General features: G+C 48.3%; 1 protein-coding gene across 1 annotated transcript in view; it reads left to right on the top strand.

The window, feature by feature from the left end:
• RAD51AP1 (RAD51 associated protein 1) overlaps nt 1–17,548 on the top strand; it is a 393,892-nt gene that overhangs the window by 141,426 nt on the left and 234,918 nt on the right. Inside the window, exon 8 of the mRNA XM_078673979.1 lies at nt 10,889–11,044. Coding sequence (XP_078530105.1) covers nt 10,889–11,044 — 156 coding nt within the window. The remainder of the gene's footprint in view (nt 1–10,888; nt 11,045–17,548) is intronic.

Raw genomic sequence — 17,548 nt, forward strand, 5'->3', positions numbered from 1 at the left:
CTGTTGCCATCGCATCGTAAGGGTGTCACCGCTGCAGTCCACGCATTGAACCGAGGACTTCTCGCATCCCTGAGAAGCGTGCCGCATCTGGAAGATCTTCATGTCTTTAGTTATTTGTATCTGAACTTTGCCGCATTTCCCATCGCTGCGACATTACTTGTCGTGGAAGCGCAACGCAGACTGAGGTACATTGCCGCAGAGTGTCGCATCTAAGAACTGAACTAAGCTTAAATCTACCATCTTAAAGTAATCATAGTGTTTTTTTCCGTTTATGGTCTTGTGGTAACTCTATATTAAGTCTTCTTATTTTTTATATAAAACCTGTGTGGTGTCCATTTGTAGTGTTGTCACTGGGTTACTGTATGTGGTTACAACTGCTTAACTTACATCGCCTCTGAAGTAAGCCTTGACTGCTCGCGCAATGCAACCTAGAGGGTGAGCAGGGGTTATTTTAGGAGTGTAATCCCCTTGTCCTGACTAGAGGAGAGGGTCCCTACTTGTCACAAGTACCTACCTGTGCCAACTAGAGACCCCCAAATCTAACATTGGAAGCAGCGGAAGGATTTCAAATTTGCATTTGTGACTCATGTACAGTGACTGGTGAACACTACTTAGTGAGTGCAGACCATAACGATACTGCATACTTTTTGGTAGATTCCTTTTTACATTTTTGGATTGCCTATTTTTGAAAGATGCCTGATTCCGTGGTAGTAGAAAGAGCAGAATCAGTAGCCTCCCTTAATTGCGAATGGGAAGAAGAGAGGCTGGAATGCTACACAGTAAAGCTGATGAAGTACTTTTACAAGAAACCCAATATTTTCACTTCTGGATTTAAAGTGAAGGAAGAATTCTACAAGGCGCTGAGGGCCTGGTTAGAAGCAAGGAAAACTCCTATGATTGAGGAGTATGATGATGATATAGAAGTACAACAGGAAGAGCCATTGGGCTCAAGAGGAAGGAAGGTACCTTCCCCTGCAGGTAGCATTGGCACTAACAAAAGTCTGTCTCAAGAGGAGTTGGAGGACAGAGAGAGATCAAGAAGGCATGAAATGGAGATGACCAGGTTCAAGGTGGATAGGCAGCTGGAATTAGAAAATGGAAAGTTAGATCTTGAGGAAAAGAAAATGCAGTTTAAGCATGAAAAAGTTTTGAGGGAGTTGGAGTTTAAAACCAAAAGTTTAGAAGTTACTCCCTCTGGAAGCAGCATACATACAGAAAGTAGAGTTTATATTCTTAAGGATGTGGTGAAAGAGTTTTACAAAAATGATGATATTGGTCAGTGGTTCAGAGCTTATGAGGTAGCCATGTCTTCCCACCGGGTCCCTGAGAGAGATTGGGGAGCAGGGTTGTGGGGAAGGTTCCTTAGTGAGGGGCAGGATACATTGTTAACTTGCCTTTTGAAGTCCACAATTCATACAGCCACATGAAAGAAGCATTGTTGTCTAGATATGGTTTGACACCTGAGCTCTGTAGGCAGAGGTTCAGGAAATGCAAAAAGTTAGAAAACTGTACTAGGGTTGAATATGTCACTTTCATTTGCAGAGCATTGGATGGTTGGGTAAAGGGCAGCAAGGTTAATGATTTTCAAGGTCTCTTTGATTTGATTGCATGGGAGCACTTGTCTGATAATTGTTTTCCAGAGCTGCGCCAGCATCTGATAGATAGCAAGCTGACTAACCCTAGGAAGCTTGCTGAGGAGGCGGACCGCTGGGTGAGTACCCGGGTCCACAAGGGTCACATGGGAGAATCAGCCAAAGGTGGGCAGGGTCCCCAGCGGAATAGTGGGGGGGACAAGGGTAAACAGAAGGAGTTCCGCAAAGGGCCCCAAAGTTGTCCCGAAAGGAACCCGTGAAAGGTTCCCAGCCTCCCCCTGAGAGAAAGCAAGGGGCTCGACAGGTAGTCCCGTTCCCCAGGGGCCCCTGAAATGTTAGAAGTGTGGTGACCTGGGTCATAAGTCGAATGATACCAGGTGCCGCCTGTTTGGTAAACAAGCACCCACCGATGCTCCGCCCCGGCAGATGGCTAGTGTAGCCTTGGGGGAGGAGATTGATGTCCACGGTGGGGGGGGTCCCACACAGATGACCCTTGTCTCCTTAGGAGACTGTGAGATGGTCTCAGAAGCTCAGCTACCCAGGAACACTAAGAAATATGGGCAGTGAGTGACCATCAATGGCCAAAAAGTGGAGTCTCTAAGAGACACAGAAGCCAGTGTGACAGCTGTCAGGTGTCACCTGGTGTCTCAATAGCACATTGTCCCTCATGCATTTTGCCGAGTTGTTAACGCCGATAACACAGAGTCATTGTCCAATGGCTCAGGTTCCCTTTGAGTGGGGGGGGGTCTCTGGTACTATTCAGGTAGCTTTGAGGCCCGCCATGCCTGTTGACTGTTTGTTGGGAAATGATTTGGAGAGCTCCCCTTGGGAAAAGGTGGAGAAAACAACTCACTTGAAGATGGTTGGACTGCCTGACTGGGCGTGCGTGACCACTCGGTCAATGTCAGCCAGTAGGGGTTCTCAAGAGGACCTGGAGCCTGAGAGATAGGCCCAGGACCCTGCCGAAAAGAGAAGTGGCGGGGGGCACGGGTAAACTGGCCCCCGAAGTTCCCACAGCCCAGGAGGAGGTAGACCATGAGGGGGATGCCCTGGAGTCTACCGGGGAGCAAGTAGCTGAACTGGGGGACCTGTCTGAGCTGACCCATTGGCAGCAAGGAAGAGGCCCCTCCAGGGAGGAATTTTGCAAGGAGCAGAGAGAGTGCCCTTCTCTCGTGGGCTTGCGGCAACAGGCTGCAAGCCATGCAGCAGGTGTTCAGTCAGGGTCACACTTGATTTACTGGGAGAATGGTCTCCTGTATAGTGAGCCTAAGGTTGCTGAACCTGGGTCAGCCCATGTGCTGGTGGTACCCCAGAAGTTCAGAGTTTTCCTACTGGGGCTGGCTCATGATGTGCCGTTAGCAGGACATTTAAGGCAGGACAAGACCTTTGAAAGGCTTGTCACCCACTTTCATTGGCCCCAAATGCGCAAGAATTCTGATACTCCTTGCAGGACTTGTCAGACTTGCCAGGCAAGTGGAAAGAGTGGGAGGAAGCACAAGGCTCCGCTCCAGCCATTCCCTGTGGTCAGTACCCCCTTTGAGCGGGTGGGGATTGACATTGTGGGGCCACTGGACCCCAAGACAGCCATGGGCAACAGGTGCATCCTGGTCTTGGTGGACCATGCCACCCGGTACCCGGAAGCCATACCTCTGAGGACAGTGACGCCCCCCGTGCGGGGATGAGCACTGATGGGAATTTTCTCCTGAGTGGGATTCCCTCGCAAGGTAGTGTTTGACCGGGGAACCAACTTCATTTTCAAGTATATGAAGTCCCTGTGGCAGGAGTGTGGTGTAACCTACAAGTTCACCACTCCTTACCACCCCCAAGGAAACGGGATGCTTGAATGGTTCAACCGGACCCTGAAGGGCATGATAATGGGTCTTGAGGAACCCATAAGGCATAAGTGGGACGTCCTCTTACCGTGCCTACTGTTTGCATACCGTGAGGTGCCACAGAAATCTCTAGGGTTCAGTCCCTTTGAGCTTCTCTATGGACACCCAGTCAGAGGACCTCTGAGTTTGGTTAAAGAAGGCTGGGAGCCATCTCCCAGGAAGCCTCCCCAGGATGTATATAGCTACATGCTGGCCTTCAGAAACCAGACTAGGCGTTTCAGGCAACTCGCTGAGGCGAATCTGGAAGCCAGCCAGGAGGAGATGAAGCGCTGGCACGACCAGAATGCCACTCTGGTAGAGCTTCAACCTGGCCAGAAAGTGTGGGTCATGGCCCCGATGGAGCCCTGCGCGCTCCAAGATAAGTGGACCGGACCATTTGAGGTTGTGGAGCGCAAGAGTCCAGTTACCTGCTTGGTGGACTTGCGGTCTCCTAGGAACCCCTTGAGGGTCCTACATGTCAACCGCCTTAAGGGGTATTGCAGCATGGTTGCCCCCTTGACAGAAGGTGATCTGGACTGACACCTGTCAGAAAGCTTTTGAGGCCCTGAAAGCTGCCATGTGCATGGCGCCCGTGCTCCTGGCACCCAACTTCTCAAGAGAGTTTATTGTCCAAACAGACGCTTCAGAGCATGGTGTGGGGTCTGTTCTGTCACATATGAATGAGGAGGGCCTAGATCAACCTTTAGCCTTTATCAGTAGAAGGCTACTTCCACGGGAACAGAGGTGGAGTGCTATTGAGCGTGAGGTATTTGCTGTGGTCTGGGCACTGAAGAAGCTGAGACCATACCCGTTTGGGACTCACTTCCGGGTTCAGACAGACCACAGGCCCCTCAGATGGTTGATGCAGATGAGGGGTGAGAATACAAAGCTGTTGAGGTGGTCCATCTCCCTACAGGGTATGGACTTTACGGTGGAACACCACCCTGGTACAGAACACGCCAACTCTGATGGTCTGTCCAGATTTTTCCGCTTTAGTGAAGAGAACTCCCAGGAGTAAGGATAGTTCTCCCCACTTTTCAGCTGGAGGGGACATGTGTTAGACCTGGCACCATTGGCATGGGTCTCCCTTCCATTTTTGCTGTTGCCTCATGTATTTTTGCTGGTGTTGGATGCTTTGGGCACTCTGCCACTGCTATCCACTGCCACAGTGCAAGTGTGCCCTATTGTAAATTGATGTATTAATCAGTGGTTCCATGTTTGGCTATTTGGTTTACTTGTCAGACCCTAGTCTAGTGCACTAAGTGTGCCAGGGCGTGTAATCCAAATGCTGCTGGTGGGCCTGCCGCACTGGTTGTGCCACCCATAGAAGCAGCCTTGTAAAATGTGTCTAAGGTCTGCTATTGCAGAGCCTTCTTGCAGTCTGGTACTGTCATGCTGACTGGGCAAGTGCACCCACTTCCCAGTCCCTAAACCTTCCCTTTGCTTCATATCAGTCAGCCCTATAATAGGCCCAAGGGCAGGGTGCATTGTAAGTATAAGGTAGGGCAAGGCCAGATGTGTGTGGCATGTCCTTATAGTGAATTACAGCCATTTTCATTTTTCACTATTGTAAGGCTACCTGTAGCCGTAGGCCAGAATGGGCTGTAAGTTCTTACATTTTATAATCCTAACTGTCTCAGAGAACATGGTAGAAATTTGAGTTTAGTATGCCTGAACTCAGAATAATAAAATACATATTTTAGCAAAGTTTATTTTAATATTCTGTGTTTGCAAATACCACTTTTAGAAAGTAGGTATTTGATTGTCTAACCATTCAAACCTGCCTCTGCTAGGTTGTGTATTCCTATGTCTGATTTTGTGAGTGACAGGGCTGGGGAATTCAAGGAGACAGGCTGAGTCACCCAGTGGTGAATAGAGAGATCTGCATCTATGTGGGAGGAAGGAGTTGCACCTGAACCTTGACTAGGGCTGTGCCTGCCTTCCATAATGCTGGCTCCACCCCCTGGGAAGCGGCTGATGTCTCTGCCCTGCACACTGAAAGAAGACAAGGAGTCCTGTAAACAAAGTGCTCCAGGACTGTACTTGCCTTCCACAATGCTGGTTCCACCTCCTGTGGGGCGTTTGATGTGCATGCCCTGCACTGTGAAAGGAAAGGAGAAGTCTGGTAAACAGAGTGCTTCAGAACTGGTTTCGACTGGGCAAAGGCCCCTCTCCCCTTAGAGAACAAAGGATTTTGGGGTATTAATATTAAGATCCTGATCCCATGAAATTAGATCACTTTGGACTACAAGAAGAATCCTTTACTGAGGAGAGGTACCTGAAGAAAATGAGGAGAGACTATTCCCAAGCGGAAGTGCTGCTTGGGGGATTGGCCTGCAGTGGTTGCCTTACTGCCAAAGGAAGGAGAAAGGAACTTTGTGTACTTTGCTTTCAACTTGTGAAGGATCTCCAAGGGCTTGGAAAAGAGCTTGCCTCCTGCTGAAGTCTCAGGGACAACAGACTTCAACCCCCAGCTGCCCAGAGTTCTTTTGGACGTGCCTGCTGCTGTTTTGTGACTTCTGAGGAACTGCGTGTCGCAAGGAGCTGGAAGCTCAACTCAACGAGAAGAAGCGTGTCGCTGTGCCTGCCGTCGCAACTCCGAAGGAGGGTGTCGCCGCTGGAACTGTCGCACTGCACCGCATCGGAGAGAAGCGTGCCGCAGCGAAGAGGAAGTGTGTCGCTGCTGCTGCCGTCGCACTCCGAAGAAGGAGGGTGTCCCCGCTGTAGTTGTCGCACTGCACGGCATCAGGAGAAGAATCTCGCAACGAGGTCGGAGCATGTCGCCGTCGATGTGCCTTCCGTCGCAACTCCGAAAGAGTGTGTCGCCGCTGGAACTGTCGCATTGCACCACATCGACCAAGAGCACCTTTCATCCCCGAGAAGCGCGCCACCGTCTGAGCTGCTGCCGTCGCATCTTGAATGTCGCCGCTCTAGTTGTCGCATCAAGCGGAAGCTTCACGCATCGTGGGAGAAGAGCGTCGCCGCTGGAGCTGTTGCCGTCGCATCGTAAGGGTGTCACCTCTGCAGTCCACGCATCCACGCGAAGCGTGCCGCATCTGGAAGATCTTCACGTCTTTATTTCTTTGTATCTGAACTTTGCCGCATTCCCATCGCTGCGACATTGCTTGTCGTGGAAGAGCAACGCACGGTACATTGCCGCAGAGTGTCGTATCTAAGAACTGAACTGATCTAAGCCTAAATCTACCATCTTAAAGTAATCATAGTGTGTATTTTTGTCGTTTATGGTCTTGTGGTAACTCTATATAAAGTCTACTTATTTTTTATATAAAACCTGTGTGGTGTCCATTTGTAGTGTTGTCACTGGGTTACTGTATGTGGTCACAACAGCTTAACTTACATCGCCTCTGAAGTAAGCCTTGACTGCCCGCGCCACGCAACCTAGAGGGTGAGCAGGGGTTATTTTAAGAGTGTAATCCCCTTGTCCTGACTAGAGGAGCGTGTCCCTATTTGTCACAAGTACCTACCTATCCCAACTAGAGACCCCAAAATCTAACAGAGTAACTATAAAGGAAAGTCTTATGAGGAGGGAAAGAGCAAAATCCGAGTCAGAGAGGAACAAGAGAAGGCAGTTGAACACTGAAAAATGTTATGAAGACAGAGGATGGCAAATGGTGATCACTTTTGCGGCCGCTTTGATGTTCTCAGTGGCCGCGCGACTCACTGAGAACATCAAAGCGGCCACGAAAGTGATTAGCAGGCGGACAAATGGTGCGCGCTCCCGGCGCACATGCACTGTACCCGATCGGCACTTTGGGAGCACTTTTGAAAGCCCCTACTTAATATGTCGCCAAAGCATCGCTAACGCAGTGGCTTAGGTGAGACCTAAAAAAACATGGTTGGTACATCTTTCTTTGCTCAAGCAGTCAAACTGGAATTCTTTACCTCCAAACATAATAGCCACGGAAAATTATCTTATTTCAGAAGATCACTCAAGAGTTGGCTCTTTCCTATAAGACTGTCCCACTCAATCACAAATGTACAGAATATGCCTGTGCATTTAAATATGTATAATTTGATTATATTTTTGTATTTAGATATGTGCATTTCACTGTACAAATACATACACTACTATAAAATACATAGATATTCTTTAGGTTTGCTTAACAAATGTATATACTTCTTATTGTAAAATATATAGATAAATATATATGTATATAGGTCTCTGCATAGTTTTCTTATAAGTTATTTAATTAGACACTAATGGGTCTCTGTTTATGTTTATCTCAATATCCAATATGATCATACCAATTGTATCAAAAAGTGCTTCCCTATTGAAATATTGACAAAATATAAATATATATAATATTTAATTTTTTTAAATAAAAATACAGAGATTAGCTCTTACTTACAGCAACACCTGAAAGTCTGATTTTAAGTCTGTCCATACATGCACATATAGAATTGTATGTAATTCAATTTTTTATCTCCTTAATTTTTTACCTTATAAATGTATACCCTTTCTATGTAGTTATGTATCTATATATTTATTACTTTACTCCAACTGTAGAAAGAAAGAAAAAAAGCCTTCAACTCCCTCCAATGCACTACTCTGTCTTATCCTATAGCTCTCTCAATATATTCTCTACCTCCTCTCTTTGACTCAGCCCAAACCTACTACTATGATCTCCTTAAGATCCTTTATTGACTCTTCCCTGCTCTATTTCTCCTTGACTCTCACTAAACCTTATTCTACTACTATGATCACCCTCATAACCCTTTCTAGACTCTTCCCTGCTATATCACTTTTTGACTTACCCCAAACCTCATTCTACTACTATGATCTCCAAAATACAATTTCCTAGACTCTATTCCTTATTGTATCCCTCTTAAAGACTCAGTTAAAACCTCATTTTACTACTATGATCTCCATAATAACCCTTTCTAGACTCTCCCGTCCTCTATCCCTCCTTTGACTCATCCCAAATCTCATCTAACTTAAATAAACTTCCAAAAAACACTATTTAGACTCTCCCCTCCTCTTTCCCAACATCATTTATCCAATCAAACTAACAGACTCGCATGTCCATAGATCAAATTAACAACTTTTATTTCCCTTTACTGATCCACCACTAATCCTTTGGGGTCTGTAGTAGCGTGCTACTCACCAAAAAGTGCTTCACCGCCTCGTCAGGGGGTATGAAGTGCTATATAAACACAATTACAAATAGTGTTAGAATTATCACCATAATTATTATGCCTAAGTAGTCCTGAAATCAGAGTCCCATCTTTCAACATCCCTCTAACAGCCAATCCATCTGACTTGCTTCACCCCAATTGCTGGTTGCTTTTTACATATATTATAATGTCTGTAGCAAGGAGGTGTTACTTGCGCTTGTCTCTTATTTGCAACATAGGATGATGAATGGCTCTTCTGCTCAGATGTTAGGAAGCACATAAATGCTGTATCGGCATTTACTTTGCACTGATAGTGAACCATTCAAGATTATTTACTCTTGCAAACAAGTTTCCAACTACTGTGCAATATATATAGTACTGTGTTAACGTGAGTAGCAAAAATTTATGTGACAACTGCCCAAGTGTTTTATTGTATGCCAGTATGAAACTGAGAGGCTTACGTTAGTAATGGACAGGCTTTTGTTTTGGCTTTATCCTTCTGTCATGCACCTCAATGCAAAATCAATGACCATGCTAACATATAATGAGGCCTGTGTTATATGCAACAATATCCTAAGACTTTGGAAAAAAGCCATAGCACACACATTACTGCTGTGGGTGTGGTCCACTTACTGAAATTATATTGAAGCACCCTCCATTGGTGTAAAGACTGAGCATTCTGCAGCACACAATAAATGGTATAGAGAAAATGATTGGGAGATGCACATTAGATCATTAAAGCGGTTCACGGTTGAGGTAATAACTCTGGCCCCTTGGTGAGTTTAATGAAGACGTTTCTTATCCCGGTCTATTCCTCTGCTTCTTAAAGACTGAAAACAATAAGCTATTGCATTAGAGTTGAGAAAACGACATGTGTCTGGTAGTGCCTGATTTGTCCCATTAAATGTGATTCCTTAGTCTCAAAATCCAAAAAGCGTCATATAGCTTCACTGAGTCAGTTCTATGACATGTTCCACTGAATTTGATCTACAAGGACACACTTTGGTGGTTCCACATGCTTTTTACAAGTATGATGTGCTGGATACCCTCTCCTGATTGGCTTCACAATAGCCCTGAACCATGTTGATTCTTCATAAAGCAATTATTCCTGCAGATAAGGCAGGAGCACTTTTGGGGAAAATGTATGCTGAGCGGCCAGTGATGCAATCTAGGTGGCATGCTCATCATGTCTTGATGTATTTCAGAACCAAACTCATATGAAGCGGTGGTATTTTTGAAATACAAACTCAAATGCCATGCCTGACTATGTAGTTTTCTTCCTGTACATCTGGGACACTGTTTACATTTTCCTGCAGGTATCAACCATGCCTTGCCAGTAAACTGGACGGGCCTTCTTATGATCACACTCTAGCCGCTTTGAGGTAGATGGGCTGCCCCTCAAAGGTTTCATCCAGCAGAGCCTTCTGTTTCTCCGTCATCGGATACCTGGAAGTTCCCCATCATTTCTTACTAAGGCGGGGTACCACCAATTTGATTGGGTTGGGCGGGTCAGCAGCTAATTTACAGTGGTTCTGCATTGTGACCAAACTCCAAATGACACACTTAGTCATAGTTATTAATATTCAAGTTCCATGCAAATTTATGTGAATATCAATGCTAAGACGCCTGAATGTGTGGCATCTGCTGAGACGAAAAAACATTTTGACTTGTTGCTTAAATGTAGACTGCAAACTGATGGAGAGATGTTGCAGTCTTGAACTAAGGTTTATAAACAGAGTACCAAGCAATGTACGCAAACTCTTTTTCACAAACTTCCATTTCTACACTCCACTGACCCCTTTATAGAACATTCCAACTTTGACTAAAACAGCTCACACAAGCACGTGTTCTATTCATACACTACGAATATCTTGCACAGCAACAGACTCAAAAACATCCCACTCAACATATCCACCAAGTATTCACCAGTACAACCAGATAATATTCAGAGCCACAGCCTGCTTTGTGCAGCAGCTGTAGGGCACTGTAGTAGCATAAAAGCAACCATCTGGAATCAAAAATACCCGAAGAAGTTAATATTCAAAAAGAACCTACGCTTCTACAGATCTTTGCTTACATGTAATTGGTACATTGACTGTAGTTGAGAATTGACAGTGCTGCATTTTATTTTCAAATTTGCATTGAAGACCCAACTATATCAGTTTTCCGCTACCACTTGATAGTTAAGACTGAGGTGATGAAAAAGAAAATGTGTAAGTATCTTGCTTTGTGGAATTATTAGTTGGGAGATTTTATGTTTAACCCACTGTGTAACCCTTTGCTCCGCAGAGTTGGATACAATCACAGATTTTAAAGACCATGACCTGGGCACTCGCTGCCGGAGACAAGCAGCATCCGAAGCTATATCTGATCAAAGGAAGATACTAAAAGGTGTCATTGACGATGAAGACAAGGTGGACGACTATATGCCAGATTTGGCTTCGGGTAACTGAAATGGTTTTTACTTATGCTGTGTATTATGTGCTACACAGGCCAAGAAAATGTACTGGAAAGCATTCAAGTATAGAAAAAGTAACCTCACTACTTTGAAACAAGTAATCCTGTTGAATAGGTAAACTAAAAAGTCACCATGTAGAGGATGTGGGCACTTCTTTATTCAGACTTTGCGCAATAAGCTATGTTTGATGCATTGGTGGATTAAAACATTAGTTTTGTAAAGGTATAGTTTATAACATCAAGATCTTTTTCTTCGTGTTTCAGGTTGATTGAATGTTTCGTTATAAACCTTTATTTTTTTTGCTTGAACCTATCTTTTTTTTTTTAACCTATCATTTTTTTGTTTAATAGCAGTCTGCTATTGTTAATAAATTGAGCAAAATTTAAAGAATGATCATATCTCAACATGATGATGTACTCGGAGGTTAATCATTTTTCAAGTTACAAGCCAAAAATGAGTATGCTATTTAAGCCAGGGTGGTACCAGAATTATACTTAAATTGATATGTGTGCTTTAAGGTTAGCTTAACATAATTAAAATGCAGTCAAAGGGCAAACCTCCGTCCACCCATTGGTGAAACTATAAACTAATTACATTTTTCTGGCAATACCTTCAGATACCAAAAGTCGAGCATGACGTCTGGATCTTCTGTCTACTACAAATTATCTTTTAGCTGAGCTCTTTTCCCCCTAATGCATCTAGTGCCCTCCTAGCAGACATTTGCGCTTCTTTTTGAATAGATAAAAATGGAAGATAAAATAAGTCTTGAATTGATATTACTTTATCTAACCCAAAAATGACCCACTGCACCTGGTTTTAAAACTATAAGTGATCTAGTGCAAAACTTCATAGTTTTTCCACTTCTAATTTCTAATTTTTGTTGTTCAAATGTTTTAATATTGTTATCCCCAAAATTATGGGTACATCAAGTTGTACTTCTTCCTCAAATTAAGACCCACTTTATGTCTGTGAAAATAGTTGGATTGTGGTGTACTGGATTTAATAGAGATAGAAAAGAGGATTTCTTTAATGATAGAATATTCCATTATTGTTTTCTGGTTGTTTGATGCTTTCAGTTCCTCCTATTAGATAGGATATACTTTTAGTTCAAATTACTGTAAAGGACTTGATTTATTTTCCCCATGCCATGTATAACTTAGATCTGATAGAGACTACTAGCCGCAGATTCCTTAACGTAGAATATCCCCAGGCGTGAGACTGGACCCGGAAAACTTTGTTGCCCAGCATCCCTGCGTGCTTGGCGGGGCGGTGCCACGCGACTCCGCCCGACGTCCTCAGCAGGCGTGACGTCAGCGAGGCCACATAAGCCTCACCCCGGTGCGCTGACATCAGTTTTTCTTTTTTTCCACGTGCAACGCGGACCCGGATAGTGTTACTGGCCAGTTCAGGCCTTTCCCTTTTCGGTCTTGAGCGTTTTTTCTGGGTACAGTGTGTGTGGGTTTAAAAGCGTGCTCGTCTTGCACGCGCCAGATGTCGGCGACGGATCCCCATTCCATCTGCATGTGGTGTTTGGGGGAATAACCACGATTCCACGGACTGTGAGGCGTGTCAGCAGTTGAAGCTGAAGTCCCGGCGGGAGTGCCGGATGAAGCTCCTCTCGGCTCGCTTGTCCAGGTCGTCGGCGTCACCGTAGCCGTCCCCTGTGGATGGCTTCAAAAACTTCAGCCTCTGACATCGTCCTTCTCCCACGCCGCAGGAGCGTCGCTCATCTATTGGTAAGTGTCGCAGTTTGTCCCGCGGACCGGGTTCCGGCCTGCTGGGGGAGTGGGCTCTCCGTGGGTGGTGCGGCCCCGCACGTCTTCACTCTCTCCGCCGTTGCCCGGCGCGGGGTGACTAGAGCCCAGATTGAGGCCTATGCGGCGGTCTTGCAGGCCTGGTTGGCTTCTCCTCCTCCTCCTGGGACGTCTGCGGATCCCTTTCCGGGTGCAGGGCCCTCAGCAGCGTCGCCGGCGGCTCCGGCGCTGACTGGTTCGGCTCTAGGTTCGGAGGATGTGGTGTCATCGGGGTGCGGCCCTTCGGGGTTCTCTCCTTTGGACCACGGCACCTCTGCTTTGTCGCAAACCTCTGCGGGGGTCCCTGTGGTGTCGCGGGAGGTTGTTGGGGCTTGGGGCGTGTCCCCGAGTCCCTCTCAGCCTTCTGTACACTCGGCGCCTTGTCCGAGGCCGAAGCCACGCCGTTCAGACGCCGGCGGCTGCTGGCCCGGGCAGCGCCGCAGGGGCTGGCATGGGGTCGGGGTGTGTCCCCGGCCCCCCTCGTACCTCCACGCAGGCGGCTGCCTTGTCAGAAGTCGAGTCGGCACCTTTTCGGCACCGCTCCGTGGCCGACCCCGGCTCCGGCCTGTCCTCGGTCTCCGGTGACGAGCGGTGTGGCGGAGGTCGTTCCGGCGTCTCATGCGGCGCCGGTCGACATTGACCCGACTCCGGTTGTGGACTCTACAGCGCCGAACCGACGCCGGGTCGTCGATTCCTCTTCGGATGCCTCCGCTTCATCGCCAGAGGTTCGGCGGTTGATGGTGTCATCCTCTCCAGAGACGGGTCGCTGTGTTGTGGCTTTTGCCCCGGTTCTTCGCCGTCGCCACGACCGCAATCTTTGCCAGAGGCGCCTCAGGTTCCTCATTCTTCAGCTCCCCTTCCCTCTTTCCGGACTTTTCTTTTCCTTCCCCCGGTTGGACTGGGGGACGGCCGCCTTAGCCTGCACCCGTCGCCCACAGAGGCGCTGCTTTCCCCACTGCGGGGCCCTATGGAGGCAGGTGCGGCCTTCGCTCGCGCTGTCTCCACGGCTGTGGGGATTTTGCGCATGGGGGATCCAGCGGCCCAATTCCCCACAGATCATCTCCTGGACGTCCTCCATCAGGGCTCTGGCGGTTGGGAGCTGGTTTAGTGCTGCTTAGTGCCCCTTAGGGCGAGAATTACTATTGGTGGCCTGCTGCTGTGAGCGCTGGTCGCGCGCCTTCTCTCCTTGCCTAATTTTTAATAATTCCCGTTTTTTCATTTTTGTTATTTTTTAGTGCCTTCTCCCCTGTTTTTAAAGCGCTTTTCTGGCCCCTACCTTGCACCTTAATTGAGGAATCACCACCGCTGTTTGGCGGGTCCGGGTTTCCGGGAGGCGGTGGGTTTGAGCGCCATCTTGCGTTGGGAGGAAGCGCGAGCGCCATCTTTGAGCGTCCAGGTCACCTGGGACGCCGAGACGACGCTATTTAGGGCGAGCTGACCGGTAGGTGAGCCTGCTTAGTGCCCCTTAGGGCGAGAATTACTATTGGTGGCCTGCTGCTGTGAGCGCTGGTCGCGCGCCTTCTCTCCTTGCCTAATTTTTAATAATTCCCGTTTTTTCATTTTTGTTATTTTTTAGTGCCTTCTCCCCTGTTTTTAAAGCGCTTTTCTGGCCCCTACCTTGCACCTTAATTGAGGAATCACCACCGCTGTTTGGCGGGTCCGGGTTTCCGGGAGGCGGTGGGTTTGAGCGCCATCTTGCGTTGGGAGGAAGCGCGAGCGCCATCTTTGAGCGTCCAGGTCACCTGGGACGCCGAGACGACGCTATTTAATGCTCGCTGGTGCGCGCAGCGGTAACGCGCAGCGGAGCGCCTTTCCCTGCGCCTGAGTCGTGCCAGAGTCCTGCTCGTCAGCGTCTCGGAGGCGGACGAGGCAGGACTCTGGCTCCTGGCCCATGCTGTCTGCCGCCTAGAGGCTGTCTTCCTGCTGTTCCAGGATGATCGCGTATAGCGCTGCTACCTTGTACGCGTTTTGCCCCCCTCGTTCTGACTGTTCGGCTCTTTTTCCCGGCGGTCGCCGGCTAGGCAAGGGCTGCCCCGTGTGTAACTGGCACCCCATAGTATCATCTATCTGTGTTCCATCTACCCCTCCCCAGTATTTCCACTGCGCGTTGCTTAACACCAGGTCCCTTCCTCGTCACACCTCGGATATTTGGGATCTTCTTACGCAGTCCAAGATTTCCTGTTTATTTTTAACTGAAACTTGGCTGGGAGTGGGCTCAGAACCCGATATTGCCTGTGCCGTTCCGCCGAATTACTCCATCTTAAGGAGGGATAGAACTGAGGGAAGAGGCGGCGGGGTGGCTCTGATAGTGGACAAGGCTTTTAATTGCTCCTCCTTTGCGGTGGACAACATTGCCGGCTGTGAAGCCTTAGGTTTCACGCTTCACCTATCGGCGTCCCAGACCTGTACAGGTATTCTCCTCTATAGACCCCCTGGCTCCATTGGGTCCTTTTTTGAGGATTTGCAATCGGCTTTATCTGTACCATGCATGCGTTCCGCGCATTGCATGCTATTAGGCGACCTAAACTTGCATATGGACTGTCTTACAGACGCCGAAGCTGACAAACTCCGTGATATCACGGCGATGTTAGGGCTAGTCCCTTCTATCCACAGCCCCACTCACGTGAAAGGCCACACGCTAGATGTTATTTTTTCTTCCAGGCCTATTGAGACGTCCCCCCCTCTCCCGGTCCTTTGGTCTGACCACTATTTGATAAACTTTGCTTTAATGCTCGACTCTAAACCTAGCCAAAGGGCTCCGAAGGTAGGGTCCCGGCAGTCCAGAGCTTTCCATCTAGTGACAGCAGATATGCTCTCCGATGCTCTTGGCCAACACCCGTGTCATTTGACCGGGGTTTTGGAAGCCGATGTAATCCTGGTCCAGAATTGGATGCAGGCTAGATTCGAGGAGCTGGCCCCTCTGAAGGCTGCTAGAACAGCCCCTGATCTTAACTCTGCTCCTTGGTTCTCCTCCGCTCTACGCATAATGCGACAAGACTGCAAGAAGTTGGAAAGGCGCTGGCGGCGCAAGTATGATCTTGTGGAGAAATTGAAATACCGCGACGCGATAAAGGCATACTACAAACAGATTGCCGCAGCCAAAAAGAGTTATCTTGAAGAGAGAATTGATAAAGCCGATAACACCAGCCGGGAACTCTTTAGAATTGTAAAGGAGTTTGTCAATCCAGCTGCAGGGACTCCTGTCCATTCACATACTGAGGAATGGATTAACCAGCTGGCCGACTTTTTTGTGGCAAAAATTCTAAAGATCCAGGACACCTTTCCATCTGTGGACTCCCGCACGGCCGACGACGCCTTAGGGGGTAAGCCGACCTATTTAGATCCCTCCCGGGTTAACTCAAGGCCCACACTATCTGTCTTCCCTGAGCTGTCCTGCGAAACTTCGCTGGAGCTGCTATCTCGGATGAAATCTGGTTCGCCACTGGATGCCTGTCCGGCGAAATGCCTGGGCAGGGTGGCCTCAGCGTTGAACAGCCTGCTGAACCCCCTGCTGAATCTATCATTGAGCTCGGGGGTGGTCCCACGACAGTGGAAACACGCACTCATTCTGCCGCTGATTAAGAAGCCTCTGCTCGACCCCCTGCAATGGGCTAACTACCGTCCGATCTCCCTCCTCCCTGCTCTGGCGAAGGTGCTGGAGAAACATGTTCAGCTTACTCTATCCACCTTTATTGAGAACAACAATCTGCTGCATGACTCCCAGTCCGGCTTTCGTGCAAACTACAGCACGGAGACCGCTCTGGTTGAGGTTACCGACGCCATCAGGGAGACACTCGATCATGGGGGAAGGGCGGTGTTGGTCATGTTGGACCTATCGGCGGCGTTCGACACCGTCCCACATGCTGGCCTTCTCTCAAGACTCAGGGAGATTGGTCTGCGAGGGACGGTGTTGGACTGGTTTCAATCCTTTCTGGCCGACCGCCGACAGGTGATCTGGGCCCCGCCGTTCTCGGCCGAAATGCCTTCGCTGGAGGTGGGGGTGCCTCAAGGATCTATCTTGAGCCCCACCATTTTCAACATATATATGGCCCCTCTAGCGGAGGTAGCAGAGGCGTTTGGGGCCCGGGTCATCTCATACGCTGATGACACCCAGCTCTTGTTCACTTGCAGGAAGGGAGAGGTTTTCAACGGCGGCAGAATTAAGGACTGTCTAAGTGCAGTCTTTGCGTGGTTTCAGCGGCACAGCCTGAAGTGCAACTCAGCCAAGTCTGAGCTGCTCTTCTTCGGCTGTGCCCCAGACCCGGGCTGGAAGACATGGTGGCCCCATGATATGTTCCCCCCAGAGACACCCTCCGCCCAAGTAAAAAATCTCGGAGTGGTGTTTGACGAGGACCTCTCTTTTCGTCCTCACATCCTGGGATTAGCAGGGAAATGTTTCAGCATCCTCAAAATGCTTAGGAAATTTCTTCCCCTGCTTTCACTGCAGTATCGTAGGAATGTAGTCCAGGCGTTGGTGGGATCACGCCTCGATTATGCAAATGCACTCTTTGCGGGCCTACCTAAATATCTGCTATCTAGGCTGCAAATTGTGCAGAATTCGGCGGCCAGAGCCATTTATGGCCTGCCCAGGAGAGCCAGTGCCTCAGCGCTTTTAGCCAGGCTGCACTGGCTGCCTATCGCTGGGAGAATTAGATTCAAACTCCTCACTTTGGCGTTTAAGGCTCTCCATGCGATTGG

This window comes from Lissotriton helveticus, chromosome 1_1, assembly GCF_964261635.1.
Source record: "Lissotriton helveticus chromosome 1_1, aLisHel1.1, whole genome shotgun sequence".
Taxonomy (NCBI): domain Eukaryota; kingdom Metazoa; phylum Chordata; class Amphibia; order Caudata; family Salamandridae; genus Lissotriton; species Lissotriton helveticus.